Source organism: Oncorhynchus clarkii, chromosome 10, assembly GCF_045791955.1.
Source record: "Oncorhynchus clarkii lewisi isolate Uvic-CL-2024 chromosome 10, UVic_Ocla_1.0, whole genome shotgun sequence".
NCBI classification, from domain to species: domain Eukaryota; kingdom Metazoa; phylum Chordata; class Actinopteri; order Salmoniformes; family Salmonidae; genus Oncorhynchus; species Oncorhynchus clarkii.
The window spans coordinates 13,169,227-13,196,712 of NC_092156.1; the positions used below are offsets into that span (position 1 = coordinate 13,169,227).

General features: G+C 43.7%; 2 protein-coding genes across 2 annotated transcripts in view; both read right to left on the minus strand.

The window, feature by feature from the left end:
* The window catches only part of LOC139418023 (serine/threonine-protein kinase 10-like), a 58,091-nt gene extending 33,293 nt beyond the window's left edge, over positions 1-24,798 (minus strand). Inside the window, exons 1-2 of the mRNA XM_071167112.1 lie at positions 24,341-24,798; positions 6,301-6,465 (exon numbers count right to left, since the gene is read on the minus strand). Coding sequence (XP_071023213.1) covers positions 6,301-6,465; positions 24,341-24,499 — 324 coding nt within the window. The 5' untranslated portion in view covers positions 24,500-24,798. The remainder of the gene's footprint in view (positions 1-6,300; positions 6,466-24,340) is intronic.
* A 1,039-nt stretch (positions 24,799-25,837) lies between these two features.
* LOC139419436 (cytokine-like protein 1) lies at positions 25,838-26,949 on the minus strand. Its single transcript, XM_071169384.1, has 4 exons — positions 26,800-26,949; positions 26,681-26,725; positions 26,346-26,492; positions 25,838-25,917 (listed from the first exon to the last, which is right to left on the minus strand). Exons 1-4 carry the CDS (start codon positions 26,947-26,949, stop codon positions 25,849-25,851), a joined length of 411 nt encoding a protein of 136 aa, XP_071025485.1. The 3' UTR covers positions 25,838-25,848.
* Between the last annotated feature and the right edge of the window lie 537 nt (positions 26,950-27,486).

Below are 27,486 nucleotides of genomic sequence, written 5' to 3' on the forward strand. Positions count from 1 at the left end.
TGTCACTGTTCATCAACAGCATACATATCTCACTGTTACATAATCCCCTGACGATTGAGTAACACCGACTAGGGTCTTGTGTTACCATAGCAAAAAAGGCCCTCTCCAACCCATTAATGCACCTCTGTGCTATAACACCATTGTCAAAGCAACAAAACTAATGGAGGACTTACAGGTAGTCACTGTACATAAGTGGACACACACACACACGACTCCATCCCCAGCCGAGGGAGGTGCCCATGTTCCTGTCAGTCTTGGCTAGCCTCCACAGTAAAACAAGGGCGTCTTATGAGGCATAAGGTGATTTTAAAAAGTGGTGTTTGAGGCCTTGTATTAACATTGGATCCATTGGAGTTGAGGTTAATGTGGTTTTTCCTAAATCCCTACATATCCTCTCATCAACAAATACTTCAGATGTGGATGACAAGCTAGGTAAATAGACTTAAGAGGAAGGCATACCTGGTACAACCTCAACATTGGCTGTGTCCACTGAATGCCATTCAAATGACTACATGATAAACACCTACTGTAAAATGCTTTATCAGCTTGTGGTTGTATGTATAGACAAAGTTTTTAGTGGAATCTAAATGATAATTATATCTATCGCTGCTACTGTAGGTAAATCACAGCAGTTTTCTCCCTTTGAGGGAATGTTGGCATGGTTTCCAGATGACAAGAGCAATTTTGCACTGGGGAAAGATGTGATCCAACTGGTCAGACTGCATATAAACTACAGCCTGTATGTTCCTCTTAGTTCTCTCCATCTTAATAATTGATGACTGTTAAAAGATGCCGTTTCACTGGCTAAGCCCTCTGAGTTTATGCCACTGACTGTTCAGTCGGGCAAGTTAAGTTGAGCTGATGCAGACTTGCAACCACTGTGTGAGATACACAAGTAAACTGGCTTAGGTAGCACCTTGGCGACATTGACGTGGTATTTAAGTTCATACAACTGTGTACCGACACCGACAGGGATTTCCAACCTCATGTTCTAAGAAATCTCCCGGACATCTTTTCTCCATCATGAAAATAATCAGCATTATGCATAGTGACACTTTGGGAATTGAATAACGTTCCAGTGATAGACAGGTAAAGGTTCTAAAATTGGTTTAGGACCCATTTAGGTCAAAAATGTGTCACCCTTGAAGTACAAAGGCCATTATCAGCAACCATCACTCCTGTGTTTCAATGACACGTTGTGTTAGCTAATCCAAGTTTATCATTTTAAAAAGGCTAATTGATCATTAGAAAACCATTTTGCAATTATGTTCACAGTTTTAAACTGTTGTTCTGTTTAAAGCAGCAATAAAACTGGCCTTCTTTAGACTAGTTGAGTATCTGGAACATCAGCATTTGTGGGTTTGATGGTTTTACAGGCTCAAAATGTAAACAAATAAACTTTTTCTGAAACTCAGTCTATTCTTGTTCTGAGAAATGAAGACTATTCCATGCAAGAAACTGCCAAGAAACTGCCAAGAAACTGAAGATCTCGTACAACGCTGTGTACTACTCCCTTCACGGAACAGCGCAAACTGGCTACAACCAGAATAGAAAGAGAAGTGGGAGAACCTGGTGCACAACTGAGAAAGTACATTAGAGTGTGTAGTTTGAGAAACAGATGCCTCACAAGTCCTCAACTGGCAGCTTCATTAAATAGTACCCGCAAAACACCCGTCTCAACGTCAACAGTGAAGAGGCGACTCCGGGATGCTGGCCTTCTAGGCAGAGTTGCAAAGAAAAAGCCATAACTCAGACTGGCTAATAAAAAGAAAAGATTAAGATGGGCAAAAATAACAGACACTGGACAGAGGAACTGTGTGTCGCCTCTTCACTGTTGAAGGAAATGTCTAAGTGACCCCAAACTTTGAATGGTAGTAATATATAGTTGAAGTCAGAAGTTTACATTACACCTTAGCCAAATACATTTAACCTCAGTTTCTCACAATTCCTGACATTTAATCCTAGTAAAAATTCCCTGTCTTCGGTCAGTTAGGATCACCACTTTATTTTAAGAATGTGAAATGTCCGAATAATAGTAGAGAGAATGATTTATTTCAGCTTTTCTTTCTTTCTTTCATCACATTCCCAGTGGGTCAGAAGTTAACATTCACTCAATTAGTGTTTGGTAGCTTGCCTTTAAATTGTTTAACTTGGGTCAAACGTATCAGGTAGCCTTCCACAAGCTTCCCACAATAAGTTGGGTGAATTTTAGCACATTCCTCCTGACACTTGCTGGTGTAACTGAGTCAGGTTTGTAGGCCTCCTTGCTCGCACATACTTTTTCAGTTCTGCCCACACATTTTCTATAGGATTGAGGTCGGGGCTTTGTGATGGTCACTCCAATACCTTGACCTGGTTCTTTGTCTCCATGTGCAGTTGCAAACTGCTGGCTTTTTTATGGTGGTTTTGGAGCAGTGGCTTCTTCCTTGCTGAGCAGCGTTTCAGGTTATGTTGATATAGGACTCATTTAACTGTAGATATAGATACTTTAGTACCCGGTTTCCTCCAGCATCTTCCCAAGGTCCTTTGCTGTTGTTCTGGGATTGATTTGCACTTTTCGCACCAAAGTACATTCATCTCTAGGAGACAGAACACGTGGTCCCATGGTGTTTATACTTGTGTACTATTGTTTGTACAGATGAACGTGGTACCTTCAGACGTTTGGAAATTGCTCCCAAGGATGAACCAGACTTGTGGAGGTCTTGGCTGATTTATATTTGATTTTCCCATGATGTCAAGCAACGAGGCACTGATTTTAAAGCTATGGCCTTGAAATACATCCACAGGTACACCTCCAATTGACTCAAATGATGTCAATTAGCCTATCAGAGGCTTCTAAAGCCATGACATAATTTTCTGGAATTGTCCAAGCTGTTTAAAGGCACAGTCAACTTAATGTATGTAAACTTCTGACCCACTGGAATTGTGACAGTTATATGTGAAATAATCTGTCTGTAAACAATTGCTGTAAAAATTACTTGTGTCATGCACAATGTAGATGTTCTAACTGACTTGCCAAAACTATAGTTTGTTAAGAAATTTGTGGAGTGGTTGAAAAATGACTTGATGATTCCAACCTAAGTGTATGTAAACTTCCAACTTCAACTGTGTGTGTGTGTGTGTGTGTGTGTGTGTGTGTGTGTGTGTGTGTGTGTGTGTGTGTGTGTGTGTGTGTGTGTGTGTGTGTGAGAGAGAGAGAGATATCTCTATATAGATATAACCCCTTGGCAGAAAGCACAGCGTTGATTTCCGCTGCTACACAAATTATACACTACTTTACATTTCTGAGAAGGATTTTAGCTCCACAGATAAATTATTAGACTGTATTAGTGATTGAAATACTTGGATGGCTCACAACTTCCTCCATCTAAATCAAGCAAAGACCGAGGTACTTATTGTTGGGGCCATAGCACTAGGAGAGAATCTAGTCGCACATTTTAATTCAGGCAATAAAGACCAAACAGGTAAAAAAAAAATAAAAAAAAAAAATAAAAAAACTTGGTGTTATTTTAGATTCTGAACTAAATTTCAAAATCACACATTAGGAATGTGACCAAATAGCTTTTTACCACTTCAGGAACACTGCCAGGATGCGTCCGTTTCTCTCTCAACCTGCTACAGAGAGACTCATCCATGTTTATTACAAGCAGGCTTGACTACTGTAATGCTCTCCTGTCTGGTCTACTCAAGAAAGCCACTGGTCAGCTGTAAAACATGCAGAATGCTGCAGCACGGGTACTGACCAAGACCAGATGGAGAGCACACATTACACCAGTTTTAAGGTCTCTGCACTGGCTGCCTGTGAGTTTTGGAATTCATTTTAAGATTCTATTGGTTTTTAAATCAATCCATGATTGTGCACCGCAATACATGTCAGACATGCTTTAAGTTCTGTACCCAGTAGGTCCCTCAGGTCCTCTGGCACTGTCCTTTTAACTATCCCAAAGCCTAGGACCAAGACGCATGGAGAGGCAGCCTTTAGTTACAATGCCCTCAGACTCTGGAATAGCCTGCCAGAGTACCTGAGGGAGGGCAAAACTGTGGACATATTTAAAAGAGATCTTAAAACACATCTTTTTAGATTTGCTTTTCCTCAGGGTGCTTTCTAGTCGTTCAGTTTGTGTCACGCTTTTGTTTTTTAATCTTATGTTTGTTGTGTAGTAAATATTTAAGCTTTTATTTAATAGTTTTGGATTTTCCTGTTAAGCACATTGCATGTCTGAAATGTGGTGTATAAATAAAGCTTGATTTGATGGTACATTACAGTACGTCCTCAGGATGGATTCAGAATGAAGAACCGTAAATAGACAGACAACACGTTGCTCTACGTGATGTACTGTAGCTCTACTGAGATGGTGGGTAGAAGGGAGTGAGATAGTGAACAAAAGAGGATGAGGGCATATTTACAGTAAACGGAGTGGCACTGTGCTGGGGGGATAAAAACAAGAACAGGGACCCTACACGGACGTCATTCACTTCCTGTTATATGGTTCCTCTCCCAGTCCATCTCTACCTCTGCTTGGTATCAACTGAACAGAACACAGCAGCATTTATTTTCATCAAGAAGCAGCCTCAAGGAGATAGACTTATTCACAAGGAATAAATTATAAATACTAATTACAATCTGTCTCACAGTGTGCAGTAGGGTTTTGTGTTGGCCCTAGGAGTGGCAATAGACTACACTGACTGCACACTAAGAGACACACCATCCATCTGTTAACACCTACTAATACAGTTCTAGAGTTTATTATTGGTTGATCTCCAGATGAAAACATTCATGGCTGGCTGCAGTCCCTCAACTAATAATGAAGAACGTAACTGGTCCTGTAAGACAGGGTTTGTTTGATAGATCAGAAGTTGGCTAGTTAGTCAAGATGGAGTGATTCCAGAAGTGAACAAAAGCTTATAAAATGGTGTGTGTGTCTGCGCCTCTGCTGCCTGCGCCTCTGCTGCCTGCGCCTCTGCTGCCTGCGCCTCTGCTGCCTGCGCCTCTGCTGCCTGCGCCTACTGTCCGTGTGTCTACTGTCCGTGATCATGTCTCTGTGTGTATGTCTGTGTGTGTATGTCAGCAGTCAATTAGCTACCCTACGGTAAAGGCCCCCTGTTTCTCACGCTGTGGCTGGAAAACAGATTGTTCCTAAATGAGAACAAACAGCCTTCTCTCTCTCCCCAGAGCAGAGTAGGTGGGCAGCGGAATGTGCTCTCCAGCTGAAAGAGGGGGGTTTCTGAGGCCCAAAGCCCAACTGCCGGTTCTCTTCAGCAGAGACACCCCACCCAGCCTAGGCAGACTGGCATCCTCCAGGGATCACACATCTTTAGTCATCCCCTTGGCACTGGCCCTTGGCCAGGGAGAGGCAATACTCTCACTTTGTGGTGCCAGTGTTTGTGTGGAGGTGTTATGGTCAGACAACTCATCCCCACCCAGAAACATATTGGGTTGTTCCGACACTGGAGAGAGAGAGAGGCCAAACTATAACCTGATTCTTTCTGATGATATCCAAGTATGACATAGTTCTATTGTGTCATCTAAACCGCCGATCTTAACAGGGTCATTAGCATAAATAAATAGTGGGAAGTGGTGTATAAGTGAGCACTGCCTCTGGCTATTCACTCTGGAGGAAATAACCTGGGCCTCTTGAATAAGATCACATTGATGTCGGACTATACTGCCCATGTACACTCAATGATAGGCTGCACCATTTTAAATGTAGAATAGTTGAGAACGAGATCAGAGAGAAAACTGAAACCCCACCAAGGAGACACACAGACAGGAAATGTGTGGTTGGAAAGCTGTATGTGTATTTGCACACGGCCCTTTATCAAAACACAATGAGCTGACACAGTCTCGATGCAGAGGCCTTGTAGAATGTACCTTTCGCACTATGGAATTTCAGCTATGCCATAGCAGGGGTGCAACAAGCCTCAGGGTTTTGAACAGCTGCATGTACTTGCATGTACTTTGTAATCTGCCCGTGTCTTCCAAGACAAACACTAGTGACCTTATAAAGCATGCTGGTCCCGGACATCAAGTATCCTAGGAATTACGAAATGTAGCAAAAAAAGAAAACCAGCATCCTAGAGGGAGGAAGTGAACGATCTAGCTAGATCCTCAGAATCTATGAAGGTTCACCATCAGGTTAGGTCAGAACCTATTCTGTAATAGAGGGTTCTGGAATGGATCAGACCATTGATTTGGCTAACAGTTTTGGGAGTTCCAGTATAAACTCCACAGGGTCCAGTTCCGGCTCACCGTCGGCACAGTGGCTCATGGGTGGCCCACTGGCGGCCCGGAGGTCTTACCCAGAGCTTGGCGTCATGGTAGAAGGCATCTAGCAGCTTAACAATGTAGCGGTGGTCACACTTGGCCAGGATGTCTATCTCCACCATGTAGTCCTCCAGCTCCTCTTCAGTCTTTGTCTCAATCACCTTGGCCGCAGCCAGCGCTCCAGTCTCCTTGTTTTTGGCCTAGAAGATAAAGGAGTCAACATGTCAATATTTACACCATCGTGTACTCATTTAGTGTTCATGAGATGAAGGATATCGAGCCATTTATACATTCATAAAAAGCCTTCTCATATATATTTTGCTTTGCGATTCTATCCTAACAGGCGTTATTATCTATTGGGTGACTGGTAAATGTCAAAAGGTCAGCACACAGGAAGCAGGCTATAGGCATCATTTCTGCACATGGGGGCTATTTAAATAGACTACACGAGGACAGTGAATTTTAATCAGAGTGTATATTGAGTAATACTAAGAAAAATCATTGGTGGGGCCCAGCCGTGGTGAACTTGTAGGGGCGTTAGGAAGGAAATTGAACTTGCAAAAACCACCCCGTTTCGAAATGAACTTCCGTGTTTTTCTCATGTGACTACAATTGAAAAGGTAGTGAAGACATCACAAGTCTCATATATTGTGAAATAAGCAAATGGACTTCATGGAGTTAAAGTTACTAGTCTTAGTGAATTAACAGTATATGTCACACATTAAATACTGGAAACTAAATTTGACAATATAGGTTGGACTTCAAAAACCATTTCTGGGCCACCGCCCTCCCACCCAATGAATTCCTCTCTGTGTGTGTGTGTGTCCAAGACTTTCTCATGGAAATAAACCTTAATCAAAACCCTAGCAGAAAAAGTTTTACTTAATGGCTTAAAAAGCACAACAGGAAAGGAACCTGCACACCCTGTAAGAGCTCAGGAGGAGGAACCACTGTAGCCATGCAGTCAGCCAGCCCATCCATCCACATTGACAAGGCACTACAAATGAGTTAGAAACCCCGTTCCCGACTGCATGATAAACCAGCATCAGGAGGGGTGAGTAAGTGGTGACCACATGACAACAGACAGGAAGTACAGGTCTCTGTCAGAGGCTATAATTCTGAGAATTAATTCATCTAGGTTAAACAAGTTGTGCTCTGGGAAAGGTGTGTGGTCTCTACATAAATGGTGTGTGTGTGAGAGAATGAGAGCAGAGAGAACAAAGACTGTGTGAGACAGAGAGAGAGCAACAACAAAAAATGAAAAGAGAAAGGATGTTGTGAGTTAACAATGGGAGAAAGAGGTAAAAGTCAAGAGAGACGTATGTCTTTATCTATAGTATAGGCAGATAGAGCTACACTGAGTCTACCAAACATCAGGAACACCTTTCTAATGTTGAGTTGCACCTCCTTTGACCTCAGAAGAACCTCAATTCGTCAGGCATGAACTCTACAAGATGTCAAACAGGGGTCCATGTTGACTCCAATGCTTCCCACAGTTGTGTCAAGTTGGCTGGATGTCCTTTGGGTGGTGGACAATTCTTGATACACATGAGAAACTGTTGAGCGTGAAAAATCCAGCAGCGTTCCAGTTCTTGACACAAACCGGTACGCCTGGCACCTACTACCATACCCCGTTCAAAGGCACTTAAATATTTTGTCTTGCCCATTCACCTTCTGAATGGCACACATACACAATCCATGTCTCAAATGTCTCAAGGCTTAAAAATTATTATTTAACTGTCTCCTCCCCTTCATCTACACTGATAGTTGCGAGTGAGTGAGTGAGTGAGTGAGTATAGCTCAAACTACTCCCAATGACCTGGAGATGCGAGGCTGCAGACTAAACAGCCTGGTGGGGTCCAGTTTGAGGGGTCTGTGGGAAAACATCTGGGTAAACAGTGTAGTCACGCACACGCCTGGAGACACTGGCCTACCATAATTACAACCCTGAGAGTTCCCGAAGATGGAATAACTCCAGGGCCTTTTTTAAAATGAGGACTCAGTTTTTCCTGGTGAGGTCACATGGTTAGGAAACTTAACCTTTGCATACAGTGTTTGACTGGAAAGACATCTGACAATGCGTATCTGACAATGCGTCGCAGAGCATTTGCATTTCATCACCACATCCAGGAAACGGCTCTGCTCCCACCACGGAAACCCCCATCTCAGAGTCAACAAAGGGCCCGTTAGGTCACAATTCCCGCTTAACGAGTCTACATAACCAAGCTCGCTAACCCCGCACTCTCTTTCCACCCCTCTCTCTTTATCACATTCTGAGGCTTGGAGAAAGGTGCACACTGCTCGTGCCTGACTGGGAGTCATTACCTCTTTTCCACTCGCGTCTAGTCTGCCTTGTAAAAGGCCAATCCCCCACCCTGCTCTGCAGCTCAGTGAGAACACGACCCAGGAATGTGCTTCTGGGCTTCAGTTGAGTTGGGGGGGGTGGAGAGACGGAGAGATAGAGCATCTTCCCATCTGTAAGTCTGTCTGTCTATGGGGGAGGGAAGGGGCTGTACTGTACACAGAGGAAATGACACTGAAACGCCTCATTGTGCCTCACAAGGGAGCACTGACTTCCTGGAAGGCATAAAAGGCTCTGCAGTCTCTCCACTGGAGGAGGAGGAAGAGTGGTGCTGGGTGAGCATATAGCTGTATACCTGATTGTACTAACAGATAGAAAAACTGGCTTACAACACCACCCCTTCCTCCTCTCCATTATCACAGCAGAGAACAACAAAGCAGTGCTCTCTAACCCAATCATCCCACTGAGGAACAACAAAGCTGTGCTCTCTCTAACCCAATCATTACACTGAGTAACAACAAAGCAGTGCTCTCTCTAACCCAATCATCCCACTGAGGAACAAAACTGTTCAGTAGATTGTTTTGCCCAACATTTCCATGGATGTCAGGGACAACTAAACGTCACAGGCCCCTCTTTTGCTATAGCCCGCCTGTCTGTGACCGCCTGTTGGCGTCCCTTCATGGGAGAAGTCACTCTTCCTCTCAGTGCTCCACAAAAGGTCAAAGCAGTAAACGAGGGATCAGCTTCTTCTCCCCTGCCTCTGGGGTACGTGATGAGAACACACAGATTCAGTTAGTGGAGTGACGTTCACTGGGCAGATTACTACACCTGGCTGTGAAAGGAGAGGAGCAGACACACTGGGCTCAGCGGGTGGTGCGTGTCTGCTCTCTGCTGCTGCTGGCACAGCCTCCTGGGGCCAATCACTTCCAGGTTGATAGCAGAATACAGTACAGTAACCATGAAGCGGTGTGCCAAGGCGTGGGCCTGCCTGCATGTACACTGTACTGTGCACTTTGCCAGAGTGCACATGCACACAGGCTGACAGGACACTAATCCCAGCCCCAGCCCAGCCCATCTCTAGAGAATGTGTGCTTAACCTTTGCCCTGGCATTAAGATGTACAACCCTGAACATTTGTCTGAACAGGTATGTCATGTCTAGAATTCTTGTTAACATTGGGCTGCCTAGTAAATCTTAATCTCCCTCTGAAGATGACTCAAATCAATTTACCATTATGAAAAAGACATCTCAGACAGCTTTGGGTTTGGGTCCTGGGAACACCAGGCTTGTTTGTTTGATTCTCATATAAGAAGCATATCAGGTACAGATTATGAAGAGATGGGCAACTACCCACATCCATACCACCCCCATTTTAGCACCCCCCTCGTGACAGCAAAGATTAAAACACATGATTTAAGTTAATTTCCTGCATTTCTACACATTTGCCATGGACAGAGAGAAGATTTAGCAGTTTTACAGCTCATTTCATGCAATTCTACACATTTTGCCATAGGGTGGAGGCAAATGTTTGCATTTTTAATATATGATAACTGATGATCAATGGGCCCCACCCCGGTTGGTAATTCGACCATGCTTACTACAAGTTTAGATAGCTGGCCGCTAGACTAATTTACCAATCCAAAAAATAATAAACTGCTGATGCACAACCAAATTTCGAAATTGTACACATAACTGTCAACAGTAAGTTGAGACCCTCGACTGAGTGTGTAATTAGTCCACAGGCATACACAAGGAAAAGACCCTCAACTGAGTGTAATTAGTCCACAGGCATACACATAGGGGGCAGTTGCTGTATGCGTTAAAAGTCAGTCGCTTGAGATAAAAGCCTTGATCATGCATCATCTCAGTCTATTTATCAAAAGTAGGTCTAGGATTCTGCATAAAGTCTGGCAGAGTTCTCTATAAGTACAATGAACATGATAACATTTGAAATGCATTGTATCCTACTGAACAGAAATAACAGGATACTAACTAGACTAGCTATTGATTAGTGTTAATTGCTACTGTTATGTTGCTGCTGCACATAGATGTGTCCCAAATGAAACCCTATTGCATTTATAGGGCACTAGATTTGACCTGGGCCCATAGGGCTCTGATAAGTACTGCACTATATAGGAGGGGGGAAAAAATCTATACAATTGCTTATTGCAATATTATTTTGGACGATATTGTCTAGATTCTTTGACTCCAAGTATCGATTTATAAAAATAAATAAAAAACGTATGGGATTTGAGAGCTTGCGCTTTGTACTTGCAGAGCAATCGTTGTAGAATTTCCGGGCCATCAGTTTTTCGACATGGCATGTTGTAGTCTGGTTCTAGATAATGCCATCAGGGAATTGAAGCCAACATCCTCTACCATTGACAATGGCTGCATATCAACTACATTCATTTCTGTAATCAGTGCTGTCATTTTCTCACTCAGTCCCTTATTGCACCTCTTGTGTGTGAAGCTGTCTAATGTCTGTTGTGTGGTGCCTGTGGTGCTGTCAGCAATGATTTGGGTCTCACGGTGCATCTCTTTCATATGGTTAAGTATATGTAATGTCATATGGTTAAGTATATGTAATGTGTAAAGTCATATGGTTAAGTATGTGTAATGTCATATGTGTAATGTCATATGGTTAAGTATATGTAATGTGTAATGTCATATGGTTAAGTATATGTAATGTGTAATGTCATATGGTTAAGTATGTGTAATGTCATATGGTTAAGCATTGCACCTGCACTACCATTACTGTACCTCAATTCCACCTTGGAAAGTTTGCATTTCACCACCTTCTCATGTAATGTCTCAAAAGTATTGCTATACAGGACTTGCTGTCGTTTGCCTTTCGCAACGATAATGATGTGCGGAGAGCTTTATATCCGTGGTAAATAATTTGAAATCTCCTCTTATTAACATTAAAGCATTGTTGCATTATTAGTTTCCTTTTTCCCTTCTTGACGATTGAAACCTGTTAGTGATCCCAGGTTTAAACCCCTAGTAGACAGTGTTGTGCCATCTACCTGCGTTTTCTCTTTCCAATGGGGACATTCTACTTCTCTTGTGTTACATAAACTGAGGATTATACTGGGTTGAATTCTTACTGTAGCTTTATTTACAGTTGTTCCACATGGGTGTATGACACCGCAGACAAGTTCAAATGCTGAACCCCAGAAGGAATAGTGCTGCTGTCTGAGGATGTGGGGGTTTTGCTGTGAGGCATTGTGAAATGTTTCAAGCTCAGAACAGTGAAGAACTCGCTGCAGCACGTCTCTTAGGAAAGGCTCTGAACATAGAGCTGTCGAGTCAGTACTGATGTAGGATCTTCATTTGATCACCCTGTTGCAGGAGAATGTTCCTGCAATGCAGGAAATGTAAAACATTTAGTGTATTCAGGGTTTAAAAAGGCTTCTGAAGTTTATAATTTCCACTTTGAAATTACAAACTTGATTTTCCCTTAAGAAAAATGTATCAACCCCTACAAAAATGTCAATTTATTATAATTCAAATAATAATTCACATTATGTTTTACTGCAGGATTATTTTCCTGCTGTAGCAAACAGGTTCAAATTAAGATCCTACATCTGTATGTGTGACTAAATAGAACATAGTCCAGTACATTTCCTGTGTCTCAGGGGGAGAGGGGTATGCAAAAAACACATTTCTATTTCACACCTGTACAGGTTACCACTTGTACATAACAGTGAAACAGGACTAAAAAAAATACCTAACTAATAAAAACATTTAAATTATTATTTGTAAATGTGTCTACTAACTTGATGAAAACGTGAAACATAGACTGCACAAAAGGCATGTGTTATTTGATTACTTTAGCAGTGCGGTTACATCATGCATTGTGCTTTGCCTCTGATATAGGCTAGCGTCAATGTATTTCAAAACCACTAAATCAGTTATGACAAGTTTAACTCATGATGTTCTCACAAAACATTACTCCCTCGCCCACACTCCAACTCAGACAGTCACCAAGGCAACCTGCCACAGACATACCGACAGGGGGCTGGGAAGTCATGGGGGACGAGCCTCTACAGGAGAGCGTGGTGAGTGAGAGAGCGTCACAAAGGAGCGTGCTGTCCACACCCATCCAGGAGAGCCTTTCACAGCCAGGCCGCCCACAGATTACCAGCTCTGGTAACATCTCCACCACAGCACCCTAAGTCCCTACATATTGCACTAGTACTTTGTGCTCAAAAGTAGTTCCCTATATTCCCAATCCCTATACCAGTCTGCTGTTCCCACATGCTTCAAGAGGGCCACCATTGTTCCTGTTCCCAAGAAAGCCAAGGTAACTGAGCTAAATGACTACCGCCCCGTAGCACTCACATCCGTCATCATGAAGTGCTTTGAGAGACTAGTCAAGGACCATATCACCTCCACCCTACCTGACACCCTAGACCCACTCCAATTTGCTTACCGCCCAAATAGGTCCACAGACGATGCAATCTCAACCACACTGCACACTGCCCTAACCCATCTGGACAAGAGGAATACCTATGTGAGAATGCTGTTCATCGACTACAGCTCGGCATTCAACACCATAGTACCCTCCAAGCTCGTCATCAAGCTCGAGACCCTGGGTCTCGACCCCGCCCTGTGCAACTGGGTACTGGACTTCCTGACGGGCCGCCCCCAGGTGGTGAGGGTAGGCAACAACATCTCCTCCCCGCTGATCCTCAACACTGGGGCCCCACAAGGTTGCGTTCTGAGCCCTCTCCTGTACTCCCTGTTCACCCACGACTGCGTGGCCACGCACGCCTCCAACTCAATCATCAAGTTTGCGGACGACACAACAGTGGTAGGCTTGATTACCAACAACGATGAGACGGCCTACAGGGAGGAGGTGAGGGCCCTCGGAGTGTGGTGTCAGGAAAACAACCTCACACTCAACGTCAACAAAACTAAGGAGATGATTGTGGACTTCAGGAAACAGCAGAGGGAACACCCCCCTATCCACATCGATGGAACAGTAGTGGAGAGGGTAGCAAGTTTTAAGTTCCTCGGCATACACATCACAGACAAACTGAATTGGTCCACTCACACAGACAGCATCGTGAAGAAGGCGCAGCAGCGCCTCTTCAACCTCAGGAGGCTGAAGAAATTCGGCTTGTCACCAAAAGCACTCACAAACTTCTACAGATGCACAATCGAGAGCATCCTGGCGGGCTGTATCACCGCCTGGTATGGCAACTGCACCGCCCTCAACCGTAAGGCTCTCCAGAGGGTAGTGAGGTCTGCACAACGCATCACCGGGGGCAAACTACCTGCCCTCCAGGACACCTACACCACCCGATGTCACAGGAAGGCCATAAAGATCATCAAGGACATCAACCACCCGAGCCACTGCCTGTTCACCCCGCTATCATCCAGAAGGCGAGGTCAGTACAGGTGCATCAAAGCTGGGACCGAGAGACTGAAACACAGCTTCTATCTCAAGGCCATCAGACTGTTAAACAGCCACCACTAACACTGAGTGGCTGCTGCCAACACACTGACACTGACTCAACTCCAGCCACTTTAATAATGGGAATTGATGGGAAATGATGTAAATATATCACTAGCCACTTTAAACAATGCTACCTTATATAAATGTTACTTACCCTACATTATTCATCTCATACGCATACGTATATACTGTACTCTATATCATCGACGGTATCCTTATGTAATACATGTATCACTAGCCACTTTATACTATACTATGCCACTTTGTTTACATACTCATCTCATTTGTACATACTGTACCCGATACCATCTACTGTATCTTGCCTATGCTGCTCTGTACCATCACTCATTCATATATCCTTATGTACATATTCTTTATCCCCTTACACTGTGTACAAGACAGTAGTTTTGGAATTGTTAGTTAGATTACTTGTTATTACTGCATTGTCGGAACTAGAAGCACAAGCATTTCGCTACACTCGCATTAACATCTGCTAACCATGTGTATGTGACAAATAAAATTTGATTTGATTTGATTTAGTTCACTATATAGGAAATAAGGTGGCATTTGGGGTGTATTACTCAGGTAATGCTAGGCTAAATAAGGCTACTAGGAAAATTTACAGTACCAAGCAGCAGCAGCCAGGAAGCCTGCGCAGCGGCACGTCCCATTAAAAAGTAAAGGGAACCTTTCAGCACTTGTGCTTAAGGGTTTGGCGGCGGCCGTGGGACATGCTCCAGGAAGTGGGACATGCTCCTGTCTCAGCAATAGTCTACACATGGGGAGATTTATGTACAGTACCAGTCAAAAGTTTGGACTACTCATTCAAGGGTTTTTCCTTTACTTTGACTATTTGATACATTGCAGAATAATAGTGAAGACATCAAAACTATGAAATAACACATATGGAAACATGACCGAATACAAACAGTGTAGCTATTCCTTCCGCAAGGCAATCACACAAGCTAAGCGTCAGTATAGCGACAAAGTAGAGTCGCAATTCAACGGCTCAGTCAACCACGGATTACAAAAAGAAAACCAGCCCCGCTGCAGACCAGGATGTCTTGCTCCCAGACAGACTAAATAACTTCTTTGCTCGCTTTGAGGACAAAACAGCGACACTGACACGGCCCACTACCAAAACCTGCGGCCTCTCCTTCACTGTAGCCGACGTGAGTAAAACATTTAAACGTGTTAACCCTCGCAGGGCTGCAGGCCCAGACGGCATCCCCAGCCGCGTCCTCAGAGCATGCGCAGACCAGCTGGCTGGTGTGTTTACGGACATATTCAATCAATCCTTATCCCAGTCTGCTGTTCCAACATGCTTCAAGAGGGCCACCATTGTTCCTGTTCCCAAGAAAGCTAAGGTAACTGAGCTAAACGACTACCGCCCCGTAGCACTCACTTCTGTCATCATGAAGTGCTTTGAGAGACTAGTCAAGGACCATATCACCTCCACCCTACCTGACACCCTAGACCCACTCCAATTTGCTTACCGCCCCAATAGGTCCACAGACAACGCAATTGCAACCAGACTGCCCTAACCCATCTGGACAAGAGGAATACCTATGTGAGAATGCTGTTCATCAACTACAGCTCAGCATTTAACACCATAGTACCCTCCAAACTCATCATCAAGCTCGAGATCCTGGGTCTCAACCCCGCCCTGTGCAACTGGGTACTGGACTTCCTGGCGGGCCACCCCCAGGTGGTGAGGGTAGGTAACAACATCTCCACCACGCTGATCCTCAACACTGGGGCCCCACAAGGGTGCGTTCTGAGCTCTCTCCTGTACTCCCTGTTCACCCACGACTGCGTGGCCATGCACGCCTCCAACTCAATCATCAAGTTTGCAGACACTACAGTGGTAGGCTTGATTACCAACAACAAGACGGCCTACAGGGAGAAGATGAGGGCCCTCGGAGTGTGGTGTCAGGAAAATAACCTCACACTTAGCGTGAACAAAACAAAGGAGAGGATCATGGACTTCAGGAAACAGCAGAGGGAGCACCCCCCTATCCACATTAACGGTACAGTAGTGGAGTAGTTCCTCGGCGTACACATCACGGACAAACTGAATTGGTCCACACAGACAGCGTGGTGAAGAAGGTGCAGCAGCGCCTCTTCAACCTCAGGAGGCTGAAGAAATTTGGCTTGTCACGAAAAGCACTCACAAATTCTACAGATGCACAATCGAGAGCATCCTGTCAGGCTGTATCACCCCCAGGTACGGCAACTGCTCCGCCCACAACGGTAACACTCTCCAGAGGGTAGTGAGGTCTGCACAACGCATCCCCGGGGGCAAACTACCTGCCCTCCAGGACACCTACACCACCCGATGTCACAGGAAGGCCATGAAGATCATCAAGGACAACAACCACCCGAGCCACTGCCTGTTCACCCCGCTATCATCCAGAAGGCGAGGTCAGTACAGGTGCATCAAAGCAGGGACCGAGAGACTGAAAAACAGCTTCTATCTCAAGGCCATCAGACTGTTCAACAGCCACCACTAACATTGAGTGGCTGCTGCCAACATACTGACTCAACTCCAGCCACTTTAATAATGTAAAAATGGATCAAAATGTATCACTAGCCACTTTAAACAATGCCACTTTTATATGTTTACATACAAATGAGATGAGTAATGTAGGGTATATACTGTACTCGATACCATCTACTGCATCTTACCTATGCCGTTCTGTACCATCACTCATTCATATACACTGCTCAAAAAAATAAAGGGAACACTTAAAACAACACAATGTAACTCCAAGTCAATCACACTTCTGTGAAATCAAACTGTCCACTTAGGAAGCAACACTGATTGACAAATTTCACATGCTGTTGTGCAAATGGAAATTATAGGCAATTAGCAAGACACCCCCAATAAAGGAGTGGTTCTGCAGGTGGTGACCACAGACCACTTCTCAGTTCCTATGCTTCCTGGCTGATGTTTTGGTCACTTTTGAATGCTGGCGGTGCTTTCACTCTAGTGCTAGCATGAAACGGAGTCTACAACCCACACAAGTGGCTCAGGTAGTGCAGCTCGTCCAGGATGGCACATCAATGCGAGCTGTGGCAAGAAGGTTTGCTGTGTCTGTCAGCGTAGTGTCCAGAGCATGGAGGCGCTACCAGGAGACAGGCCATACATCAGGAGACGTTGCCCTCCTACAGCCTCCTCCACAACCCAGCAGCAGGACCGCTACCTTCGCCTTTGTGCGAGGAGGAGAAGGAGGAGCACTGCCAGAGCCCTGCAAAATGACCTCCAGCAGGCCACAAATGTGCATGTGTCTGCTCAAACGGTCAGAAACAGACTCCATGAGGGTGGTATGAGGGCCCGACGTCCACAGGTGGGAGTTGTGCTTACAGCCAAACACTGTGCAAGACGTTTGGCATTTGCCAGAGAACACCAAGATTGGAAAATTCGCCACTGGCGCCCTGTGCTCTTCACAGATGAAAGCAGGTTCACACTGAGCACGTGACAGACATGACAGATTCTGGAGACGCCGTGGAGAACGTTCTGCTGCCTGCAACATCCTCCAGCATGACCGGTTTGGCGGTGGGTCAGTCATGGTGTGGGGTGGCATTTCTTTGGGGGGCCGCACAGCCCTCCATGTGCTCGCCAGAGGTAGCCTGACTGCCATTAGGTACCGAGATGAGATCCTCAGACCCCTTGTGAGACCATAAGCTGGTGCGGTTGGCCCTGGGTTCCTCCTAATGCAAGACAATGCTAGACCTCATGTGGCTGGAGTGTGTCAGCAGTTCCTGCAAGAGGAAGGCATTGATACTATGGACTGGCCCGCCCGTTCCCCAGACCTGAATCCAATTGAGCACATCTGGGAAATCATGTTTCACTCCATCCACCAACGCCACGTTGCACCACAGACTGTCCAGGAGTTGGCGGATGCGTTAGTCCAGGTCTGGGAGGAGATCCCTCAGGAGACCATCCGTCATCTCATCAGGAGCATGCCCAGGCGTTGTAGGGAGGTCAAACAGGCACGTGGAGGCCACACACACACACTACTGAGCCTCATTTTGACTTTTTTGGACATTACATCACAGTTGGATCAGCCTGTAGTGTGGTTTTCCACTTTAATTTTGTGTGACTCCAAATCCAGACCTCCGTGGGTTGATAAATTTGATTTCCATTGATAATTTGTGTGATTTTGTTGTCAGCACATTCAACTATGTAAAGAAAAAAGTATTCAATAAGAATATTTCAGTCATTCAGATCTAGGATGTTATTTTAGTGTTCCCTTTATTTTTTAGAGCAGTGTATTTTTATGTACATATTCTTCATCCCTTTACACTTGTGTGTATTAGGTACAGTGCCTTGCAAAAGTATTCGGCCCCCTTGAACTTTGTGACCTTTTGCCACATTTCATGCTTCAAACATAAAGATATAAAACTGTATTTTTTTGTGAAGAATCAACAACAAGTGGAACACAATCATGAAGTGGAACGACATTTATTGGATATTTCAAACTTTTTTAACAAATCAAAAACTGAAAAATTGGGCGTGCAAAATTATTCAGCCCCTTTACTTTCAGTGCAGCAAACTCTCTCCAGAAGTTCAGTGAGGATCTCTGAATGATCCAATGTTGACCTAAATGACTAATGATGATAAATACAATCCACCTGTGTGTAATCAAGTCTCCGTATAAATGCACCTGCACTGTGATAGTCTCAGAGGTCCGTTAAAAGCGCAGAGAGCATCATGAAGAACAAGGAACACACCAGGCAGGTCCGAGATACTGTTGTGAAGAAGTTTAAAGCCGGATTTGGATACAAAAATATTTCCCAAGCTTTAAACATCCCAAGGAGCACTGTGCAAGCGATAATATTGAAATGGAAGGAGTATCAGACCACTGCAAATCTACCAAGACCTGGCCGTCCCTCTAAACTTTCAGCTCATACAAGGAGAAGACTGATCAGAGATGCAGCCAAGAGGCCCATGATCACTCTGGATGAACTGCAGAGATCTACAGCTGAGGTGGGAGACTCTGTCCATAGGACAACAATCAGTCGTATATTGCACAAATCTGGCCTTTATGGAAGAGTGGCAAGAAGAAAGCCATTTCTTAAAGATATCCATAAAAAGTGTTGTTTAAAGTTTGCCACAAGCCACCTGGGAGACACACCAAACATGTGGAAGAAGGTGCTCTGGTCAGATGAAACCAAAATTGAACTTTTTGGCAACAATGCAAAACGTTATGTTTGGCGTAAAAGCAACACAGCTAATCACCCTGAACACACCATCCCCACTGTCAAACATGGTGGTGGCAGCATCATGGTTTGGGCCTGCTTTTCTTCAGCAGGGACAGGGAAGATGGTTAAAATTGATGGGAAGATGGATGGAGCCAAATACAGGACCATTCTGGAAGAAAACCTGATGGAGTCTGCAAAAGACCTGAGACTGGGACGGAGATTTGTCTTCCAACAAGACAATGATCCAAAACACAAAGCAAAATCTACAATGGAATGGTTCAAAAATAAACATATCCAGGTATTAGAATGGCCATGTCAAAGTCCAGACCTGAATCCAATCGAGAATCTGTGGAAAGAACTGAAAACTGCTGTTCACAAATGCTCTCCATCCAACCTCACTGAGCTCGAGCTGTTTTGCAAGAAGGAATGGGAAAAAATGTCAGTCTCTCGGTGTGCAAAACTGATAGAGACATACCCCAAGCGACTTACAGCTGTAATCGCAGCAAAAGGTGGCGCTACAAAGTATTAACTTCAGGGGGCTGAATAATTTTGCACGCCCAATTTTTCAGTTTTTGATCTGTTAAAAAAGTTTGAAATATCCAATAAATGTCGTTCCACTTCATGACTGTGTCCCACTTGTTGTTGATTCTTCACAAAAAAATACAGTTTTATATCTTTATGTTTGAAGCCTGAAATGTGGCAAAAGGTCGCAAAGTTCAAGGGGGCCGAATACTTTCGCAAGGCACTGTACTTGTTGTGAAATTGTTAGGTTAGATTACTCGTTGGTTATTACTGCATTGTCGGAAGTAGAAGCACAAGCATTTCGCTACACTCGCATTAACATCTGCTAACCATGTGTATGTGACAAATAAAATTTGATTTTAGTAGCCCAAAAAAAGTGTTATACAAAATCAAAATATATTTATATTTTAGATTCTTCAAAGTAACCACCCTTCGCCTTGATGACAGCTTTGCACACTCTTGGCATTCTCTCAACCAACTTCACCTGCAAAGCTTTTCCAACCGTCTTGAAGGAGTTCCCACATATGCTGAGCACTTGTTGGCTGCTTTTCCTTCACTCTGCGGTCCAACTCATCCCAAACAATCTCAATTGGGTTGAAGTCGGGTGATTGTGGAGGCCAGGTTATCTGATGCAGCACTCCATCACTCTCCTTATTGGTCAACTAGCCCTTATACAGCCTGGAGGTGTGTTTTGGGTCATTGCCCTGTTGAAAAACAAATTATAGTCCCACTAAGCGCAAACAAGATGGGATGGCGCGTCGCGGCAGAATGCTGTGATAGCCATGCTGGTTAAGTGTGCCTTGAATTCTAAATAAATCACTGACTGTCACCAACAAAGCACCCCCACACCTCCACCTCCGTGCTTCACGGTGCGAATCACACGTGGAGAACATTTGTTCAGCTACTCTGCGTCTAACAAAAGACACGGCAGTTGGAACCAAAAATCTCAAATTTGGACTCATCAGACCAAAAGGACAGATTTCCACCAGTCTAATACCCATTGGAAGTGTTTCTTGGCCCAAGCAAGTCTCTTCTTATTATTGGTGTCTTTTAGTAGTGGCTTCTTTGCAGCAATTCAACCATGAAGGCCTGATTCACACAGTCTCCTCTGAACAGATGATGTGGAAAATGTCTGTTACTTGAACTCTGTGAAGCATTTATTTGGGCTGCAATTTCTGAGGCTGGTAACTAATGAACTTTTCCTCTGCAGCAGAGGTAAGTCTGGGTCTTCCTTTCCTGTGGCGGTCCTCAAGAGGCTTCTAAACAGCTTCTTCCCCCAAGCCATAAGACTCCTGAACATCTAATCAAATGGCTACCCCTCTTTTACGTCACTGCTACTCTGTTATTATCCATGCATAGTCACTTTAATAACTCTCCCTACATGTACATATGACCTCAACTGGTGCCCCCGCACATTGACTCTGTACCGCTACCCCCTTATACAGTCTCGCTGTTGTTATTTTTTTCAAAAGTTTGACATTTTCCATATTGACTGACCTTCATGTCTTAAAGTAATGACGGACTGTCATTTCGTTTTGCTTATTTGAGCTGTTCTTGACATATGAACTTGGTCTTTTAACAAATAGGGCTATCTTCTGTACACCACCCCTACCTTGTCACAACACAACTGATTGGCTAAAACGTATTAAGAAAAGAAATTCCACAAATTAACAAGGCACACCTCTTAATTGAAATGCATTCCAGGTGACTACCTCATGAAGCTAGTTGAGAGAATGCCAAGAGTCTGCAAAGCCGTCATCAAGGCAAAGGGTGGCTACTTTGAATTTGTTTAACACTTTTTTGGTTACTACATGATTCCATGTGTTTTTTTATAGTTTTGATGTAGAAAATTGTAAAAAAAAAAAAAAAAAAGGAAAAACCCTGGAATGAATAAGTGTGTCCAAACTTAGACAGGTACTATACCTCACCTCTAGTCATGGCTGTCTGTGACAGTGACTATGATGTCCTCCTTACCATCTGGTGACAGTGACAGGCCAATTGGGCCATCAACCTGAGCATGATACAGGGATAACCCCATGACATGGAAAACCTGAGACCATGTCAACAAAACCCTGTTGTTTACCCTGATGTGTACAGCAAACACAGATCATGAGGCCAATGGCCCCTCAGATCTTCTCCAATAGGTTTTGAGAAGGAGGTGAGAAGAGAGGCGGTGAGGAATCTAGGATTAGTTGAGACAGAGCCTTAAGTCTACTCACTGTGGACGGAGCTTCTTCTCTTCCCACAGACTGATTAGTCAGTAGCCTGACGGGCATACAGGAAGTGCTTCCATCACTCTCCCGGCCTACAGCTTCCCTCCTGACCCTGACTACTCCTCATGCACTCCAGGACAGCCAAACTGTATGGGGGCTGGAGATCACATGTAGCCAGGGAGGAAGGATGTAGAGACTGTCTATTATTGCTCGCATGCCGGTTCACAATGTATGAGTGTGTGCACTGTGCCCTGGCCCGGCCTCACTTCTTCCACTGGCCCCCAAAGGCACTCACTGTGCTGCACTGGGAACGAGCAAATACTTCTCCTGCCATGTTGCAAAGTGGGGGCTAAAAGAACCAGATTAAATAGCGATCGAACACAAAACTACAGTTGAGTTTGGACAAAGCAAACAGGGAAGGCTAATAGTGGGGTGTCCTGGGGGATCCAAATGGAGTCCAGTTAAGACAACATCACAACAGGATGATCTGTCTGGATTGGCCTTCTTTTTTGTTGTTGGTTAGTTTATTAATTCTACCATAAAAAATAAAAAAAGCACACATTAAAAAAAAAGCCATACATGCACATGAGTAAAATCAGTGAGGATAACACGCAATAAAAACACTTATTTCCATTGTAGTCCTCTTGAGACAAGATGTCTAGGCAAGATGGAACAGGGTGAAACACAGTAGGACAGCGAGATGATAAACATAAAAACAGAGGACGACATCTATCTCAACATTGCGGTTACATCGTATAGGTACATTCATATTGGCACAGAAGACATCAAACTGTTTTTTTTATTTATGTTTAAAGCTGCCCAGAGAGGATGTTGTTTTTATACGCAGAGGCAACTCATTAGATCAGAGTGTGCTGCCCATCAAAAGAAAGTAATCTCTCTCAAAGTTCACAATAAGTGAAGTGGTGAAAACAATCAGCACAAAAGAACATTCAAATATTATCATTCTAGTTGTAGTCTAGCGTCAAAATGATTATGAAGTTAGCGATGAGAGGTGACAGAGGTTAAACGTGCATTGAACTGTGCAAATCCAGGAACTCCCTACTGTGCGTCCCTCAGCACTTTGTGAAATGTTCATGTATTCAAGACATTTCTCCTTCTGCCTACTGTCAGTCCAAATGTTCAGGGTGTGGTAAGTAACCATCTCTTACTCTTGATGATAACGAAAACCCACATGACACTTGTTCACATCAGAAAACTGAGTAAGCTACTTGTAGCACTGCCTTCACAGCTAGTCTGGTCTTCATATCAGAAAGTGAGCATTTCAAGTGTACACCAACAGGAAACTAACAGATCACCTAGTTTATAGGAACTAGTAAGACCTGTAAGTAAGCAGGTTAGAATGCATCATTTGGTGATGGGCCAATTTAATACTGTAGGAATAAAACCTAAACAATCAAATAACTTAATTTGCTGACATGGAAACATCTGGTCCAAGTGGCAACATGAATAAATCTGATGTCACAAGCATTGGTATTTATGATAAGCTGTGGACTGACTCAATCAACATTAATTTAACATGAATTTGTTTTACCTACGATCATGCTAATTTGCTCACTCAGATTAACTAAATACGTCACAAATGGGTTGGGTATGGCTACAGAAAGATCAGAATAAAGTCATTTTAAATGTCATTCAGAAATAGGAACATAATGTTGCTGGTAGTATGCATTTCAAAGGCAGATGAAAGTCTCTGAAATTGCATGTTTCCCCCATATATTTGCATATAAACTTTTTTTCCCTTGAGATTGATAAAGCACGTTGCTTGAGATGGATACATGAGTGAACCGGTTTTGACAGCCCAAATAAGAAAAATGCCATAATTGCCAGCACAGCACATCTGTTTTCATATAATTGTGTGGTGCCTACAAATAATTTATAGGCTGACAAATAGGCAGAGGTACTATCAGGGGAGTCATGCACCCCACAAATCGTAGGGGGCACAAAGTATGTGAGGATTGCTTGGGGCTAGGCCTGACCATAGATTGGAGAATGTTGCTAGTCTAACTTGATTGATAGCCTGAAATAACTTCTTGGTATCTAGTTAGGAGGTTGGGAACTATCGGAGCTAACTTCATATAAGTGCTAGGTGGCTAGTAATATTACAGAGAAACAAAATATTTTTTTAATTATTTATAAAAACTAAAAAACGTTAAGTTTGATGACCGGGCACGTGCCCCTGTGCCCCCGATGGGCTAGCAGATTCAACTGAAATGGAGTGGCGCCTACTCTCAGTGCGCAACAACTTGCCCATGATCATCTCTTTGAAGTCTTTCTTTGAAGTCATACAAACTTATATGATGTTATAAACATAATAGCTAATTGAAACAAACCCATAATGCTTACCTTGTAAACTTTTCCAAACGCTCCATCACCCAATTCTCCGATAATTTCCCATTGGTCATTAGGATTGATGTCTCGATGAACGTGTTCATATTGCTTTGCCTTCTTTTTTATGTCAAAAGAAGACAAGCGAAGTATTTGGCTTAATTTAGCAAAAGCCATAGTTTCACCGCAAAATGTAATAAAAATGTCTGAAGACAGCAATGATTTTGAGTCACACTCAATCGTGTTGAACTAAAGTATTAAACAAAAAAACGACCTGATCTCTAGAAGCACGCACCCAACATTTCTCACACCTTTCACGTAAGACAATAAGCCTTCAGTTCATACCAGTCTACGCGTTGTCATCAAACAACTTCATATCTCCATATTCATTCACAGTGTTTGTCCACTGCCACACGGTGACCACCTGCTGCAGTAGAGTTATCGAGGACAAATTGTTGCTTCGATGTAAAAAAAAAAAAAAGACAAGCCCCACCCTGTCGCTCCCGCGGCCGTAATGGAAATGTCGTTTTCTATGTCCAGATCCGTTATGTTTACGCACGATATATATAGTTGGGAGAACTTCACGTCCCAGTTTAGATAGATAGGCGTGAAGTTTTTCAGTTACCAACCACTGCATGTGGCCACTGACAGGTGAACGAAGTTAGGACACAGTTTACACAGGCAGCCCAATTATTAAATTTTTCCCACTAATTGATCTTTTGACCAATCACATCAGATCTTTTCATATCAGATCTTTTTTGGAGCTGATCTTATTGGTTTGCCTTTTTAAACGCAGACAAGGATATATTTTGGTGCACTCTATAGCCCACAAGCGCCACTAGGTGGGAATTTAATCATAGTACTGGTACATCAGCTGCACATACTGTCTGTTGTGGTCTTCTGGGTCTTGCCATTATGTGGTCCCTTTGGTCGTTTTTACACTATAATTCACAAGGCTATTTTATATTTGATGATATAAACAAATTCTGCCATCCAGAAAGTTACGTTTTGTGAAGTCATATCACATCTGGAACGATGGATGATGGATCTGTATGCAGTGTATCATATTAGGATGTCTTATTCAAATCATTTCAGCCCAGGAAGAAACAAACAAGCACAACATTTAGGCTTCAACTCAAACCCAGGCTTTCACAGATAGCAAGCAGCCAAGCACATCAATGTAACATAAACATGTCATCAATGCACTTTATTTTTAGGCTAAGCTACTTTTTTGCAAAGTAATTTGTCAAAGAAAAAATACAATGTCATTAAATCTGTTTTAATTCCCCATTGCAGGGTTTTGCATCTTACACAGTCATAACCAACTATCTCTCTCTCTCTCTCTCTCTCTCTCTCTCTCTCTCTCTCTCTCTCTCCCTCTCTCTCTCTCTCTCTCTCCCTCTCTCTCCCTCCCTCTCCCTCTCCCTCTCCCTCTCTCTCCCTCCCTCTCCACTCTCCCTCTCCCTCTCTCTCTCCCTCTCTCCCTCTCCCGCTCTCCCTCTCTCTCCCATCAAACAGTGGCATTGTCATTTCCGGCTCCAGCTCATCGGCGGGCGGTCCAAGGCTGCACAGTCATCAGTGGTGAACACCAGCTCCTAAACATAGAGATATGAGGCGTGTGAGTGCCAGTGCCCTAAAATGCACTAGTAAAAACAAAAACCCAGTGCTCAGTGCAAGGACTATGACGCAACATGAGGAAAGTGACATAACAAAGAGCATACAACTATTATGTCATTTCAGAGGATATGAGAGTATTGATTTTCTGAAAGGTCATTTCACTTTATGCATTTCCTTGACCAAATACAGTAGAATGGCAAAAAATATAAGAGAACAGAATGCCCTTTCAATCATTTGTATCATGAAGCTCACTTTTTTGACTGAAAATAGTACTATCTTTATGTGTTATTACAGAGCTTTGTTGTGGTTCTCCTCTGTTTCCTCATTCTGTTTCATGGAGTCTGAATGACAGGGAGCCTGGATCAAGGGCTAGTCTGTCTGTGAATGCTAGTCGTCGCTCTCTTACCCCGTGACACCTCTGGGACATGATCATGTGCAGTTGCCTGACCTCGAGACCCACCACCCGCACTTTCCTGGTGTAAGCACAGCGCAGTTCACGCAAGCCGTCCACCAGAAACACGTACTGCCTCATCTTCGGCATGATGCAAGCGTTCTGTCAAGATGAATATCATTTCTGTTCTTATGTTGCAGACCAACAATTATCAGGCGTAGAAATCAGTTATATTTTCGGCAACCTCAACATCAGGGAAATGTATTTAATTAAACAGACACAATAGAGATCTCAAAAGTACACAGTGAATACTGCAACAAAACTTTCCACAATGCCATAGTCATACTTACATGCACATCTAGGTAGAGATGTGGGATGTGCGCCATGCAACGCCTCTGGAAAACACAGAGAGACATTAGGCATACTCCACTGCAATCAGTGCTCAGTCCCTCTATGGTAAGTGACTTACAGTTTCAGGTTCCATCTTGATCATCGCTGCCTGATGGGTGAGGTCTCGAGCCATACTCAACACCTTAGTGTAGCATGTCGGTGGGTTAGGGTAGCATAGGACCAGTGCTACCAGTGAAAGTGCTAGTAGTGTGTGTCCTAAAATGGCCATAGCTGATAGTTCACAGTGAAACACACAAGGAGGCCCTTTATATAACCAGGTAGGAATCCTCTAATGATATGTTACTATCTTAAGACAATTACACACTAGAATGTTTTTGGTTTCCTTTGTTGTTGTTGTTGTTGTTGTTGTTATTCTTGTTTGATTCTCTGTTCTAATTTGTGTTGAAGGGGGGAGATTACACACACACAAAATTGAACAATAAAGTTGCTTAAATCATTACTCACAAAGTCTTTGTTAATGTTATGTGGTTCCACCTCCTGGCTTTTGGAGTAACATGCCTGCCGAGGGGAAAGGAAAAACGTGTACTTATTGTTTACTGTACGTGTAATTCTGTGGGGACGGTAACCATTATACTAAAGTAGACACAGTAATTCCAGAACAGAATGGTGAAAAAGAGGTGGATGCTATCCCTGACTGGGACTTGAACCAAGGTCCAGTGACTTTCAAGCCAACACCTTAACCGTCACGCCAAGAGGTCCAAACCCCTTGATGAGGTTCCTAGGTGTTGACCAAACCCCTTTCTTC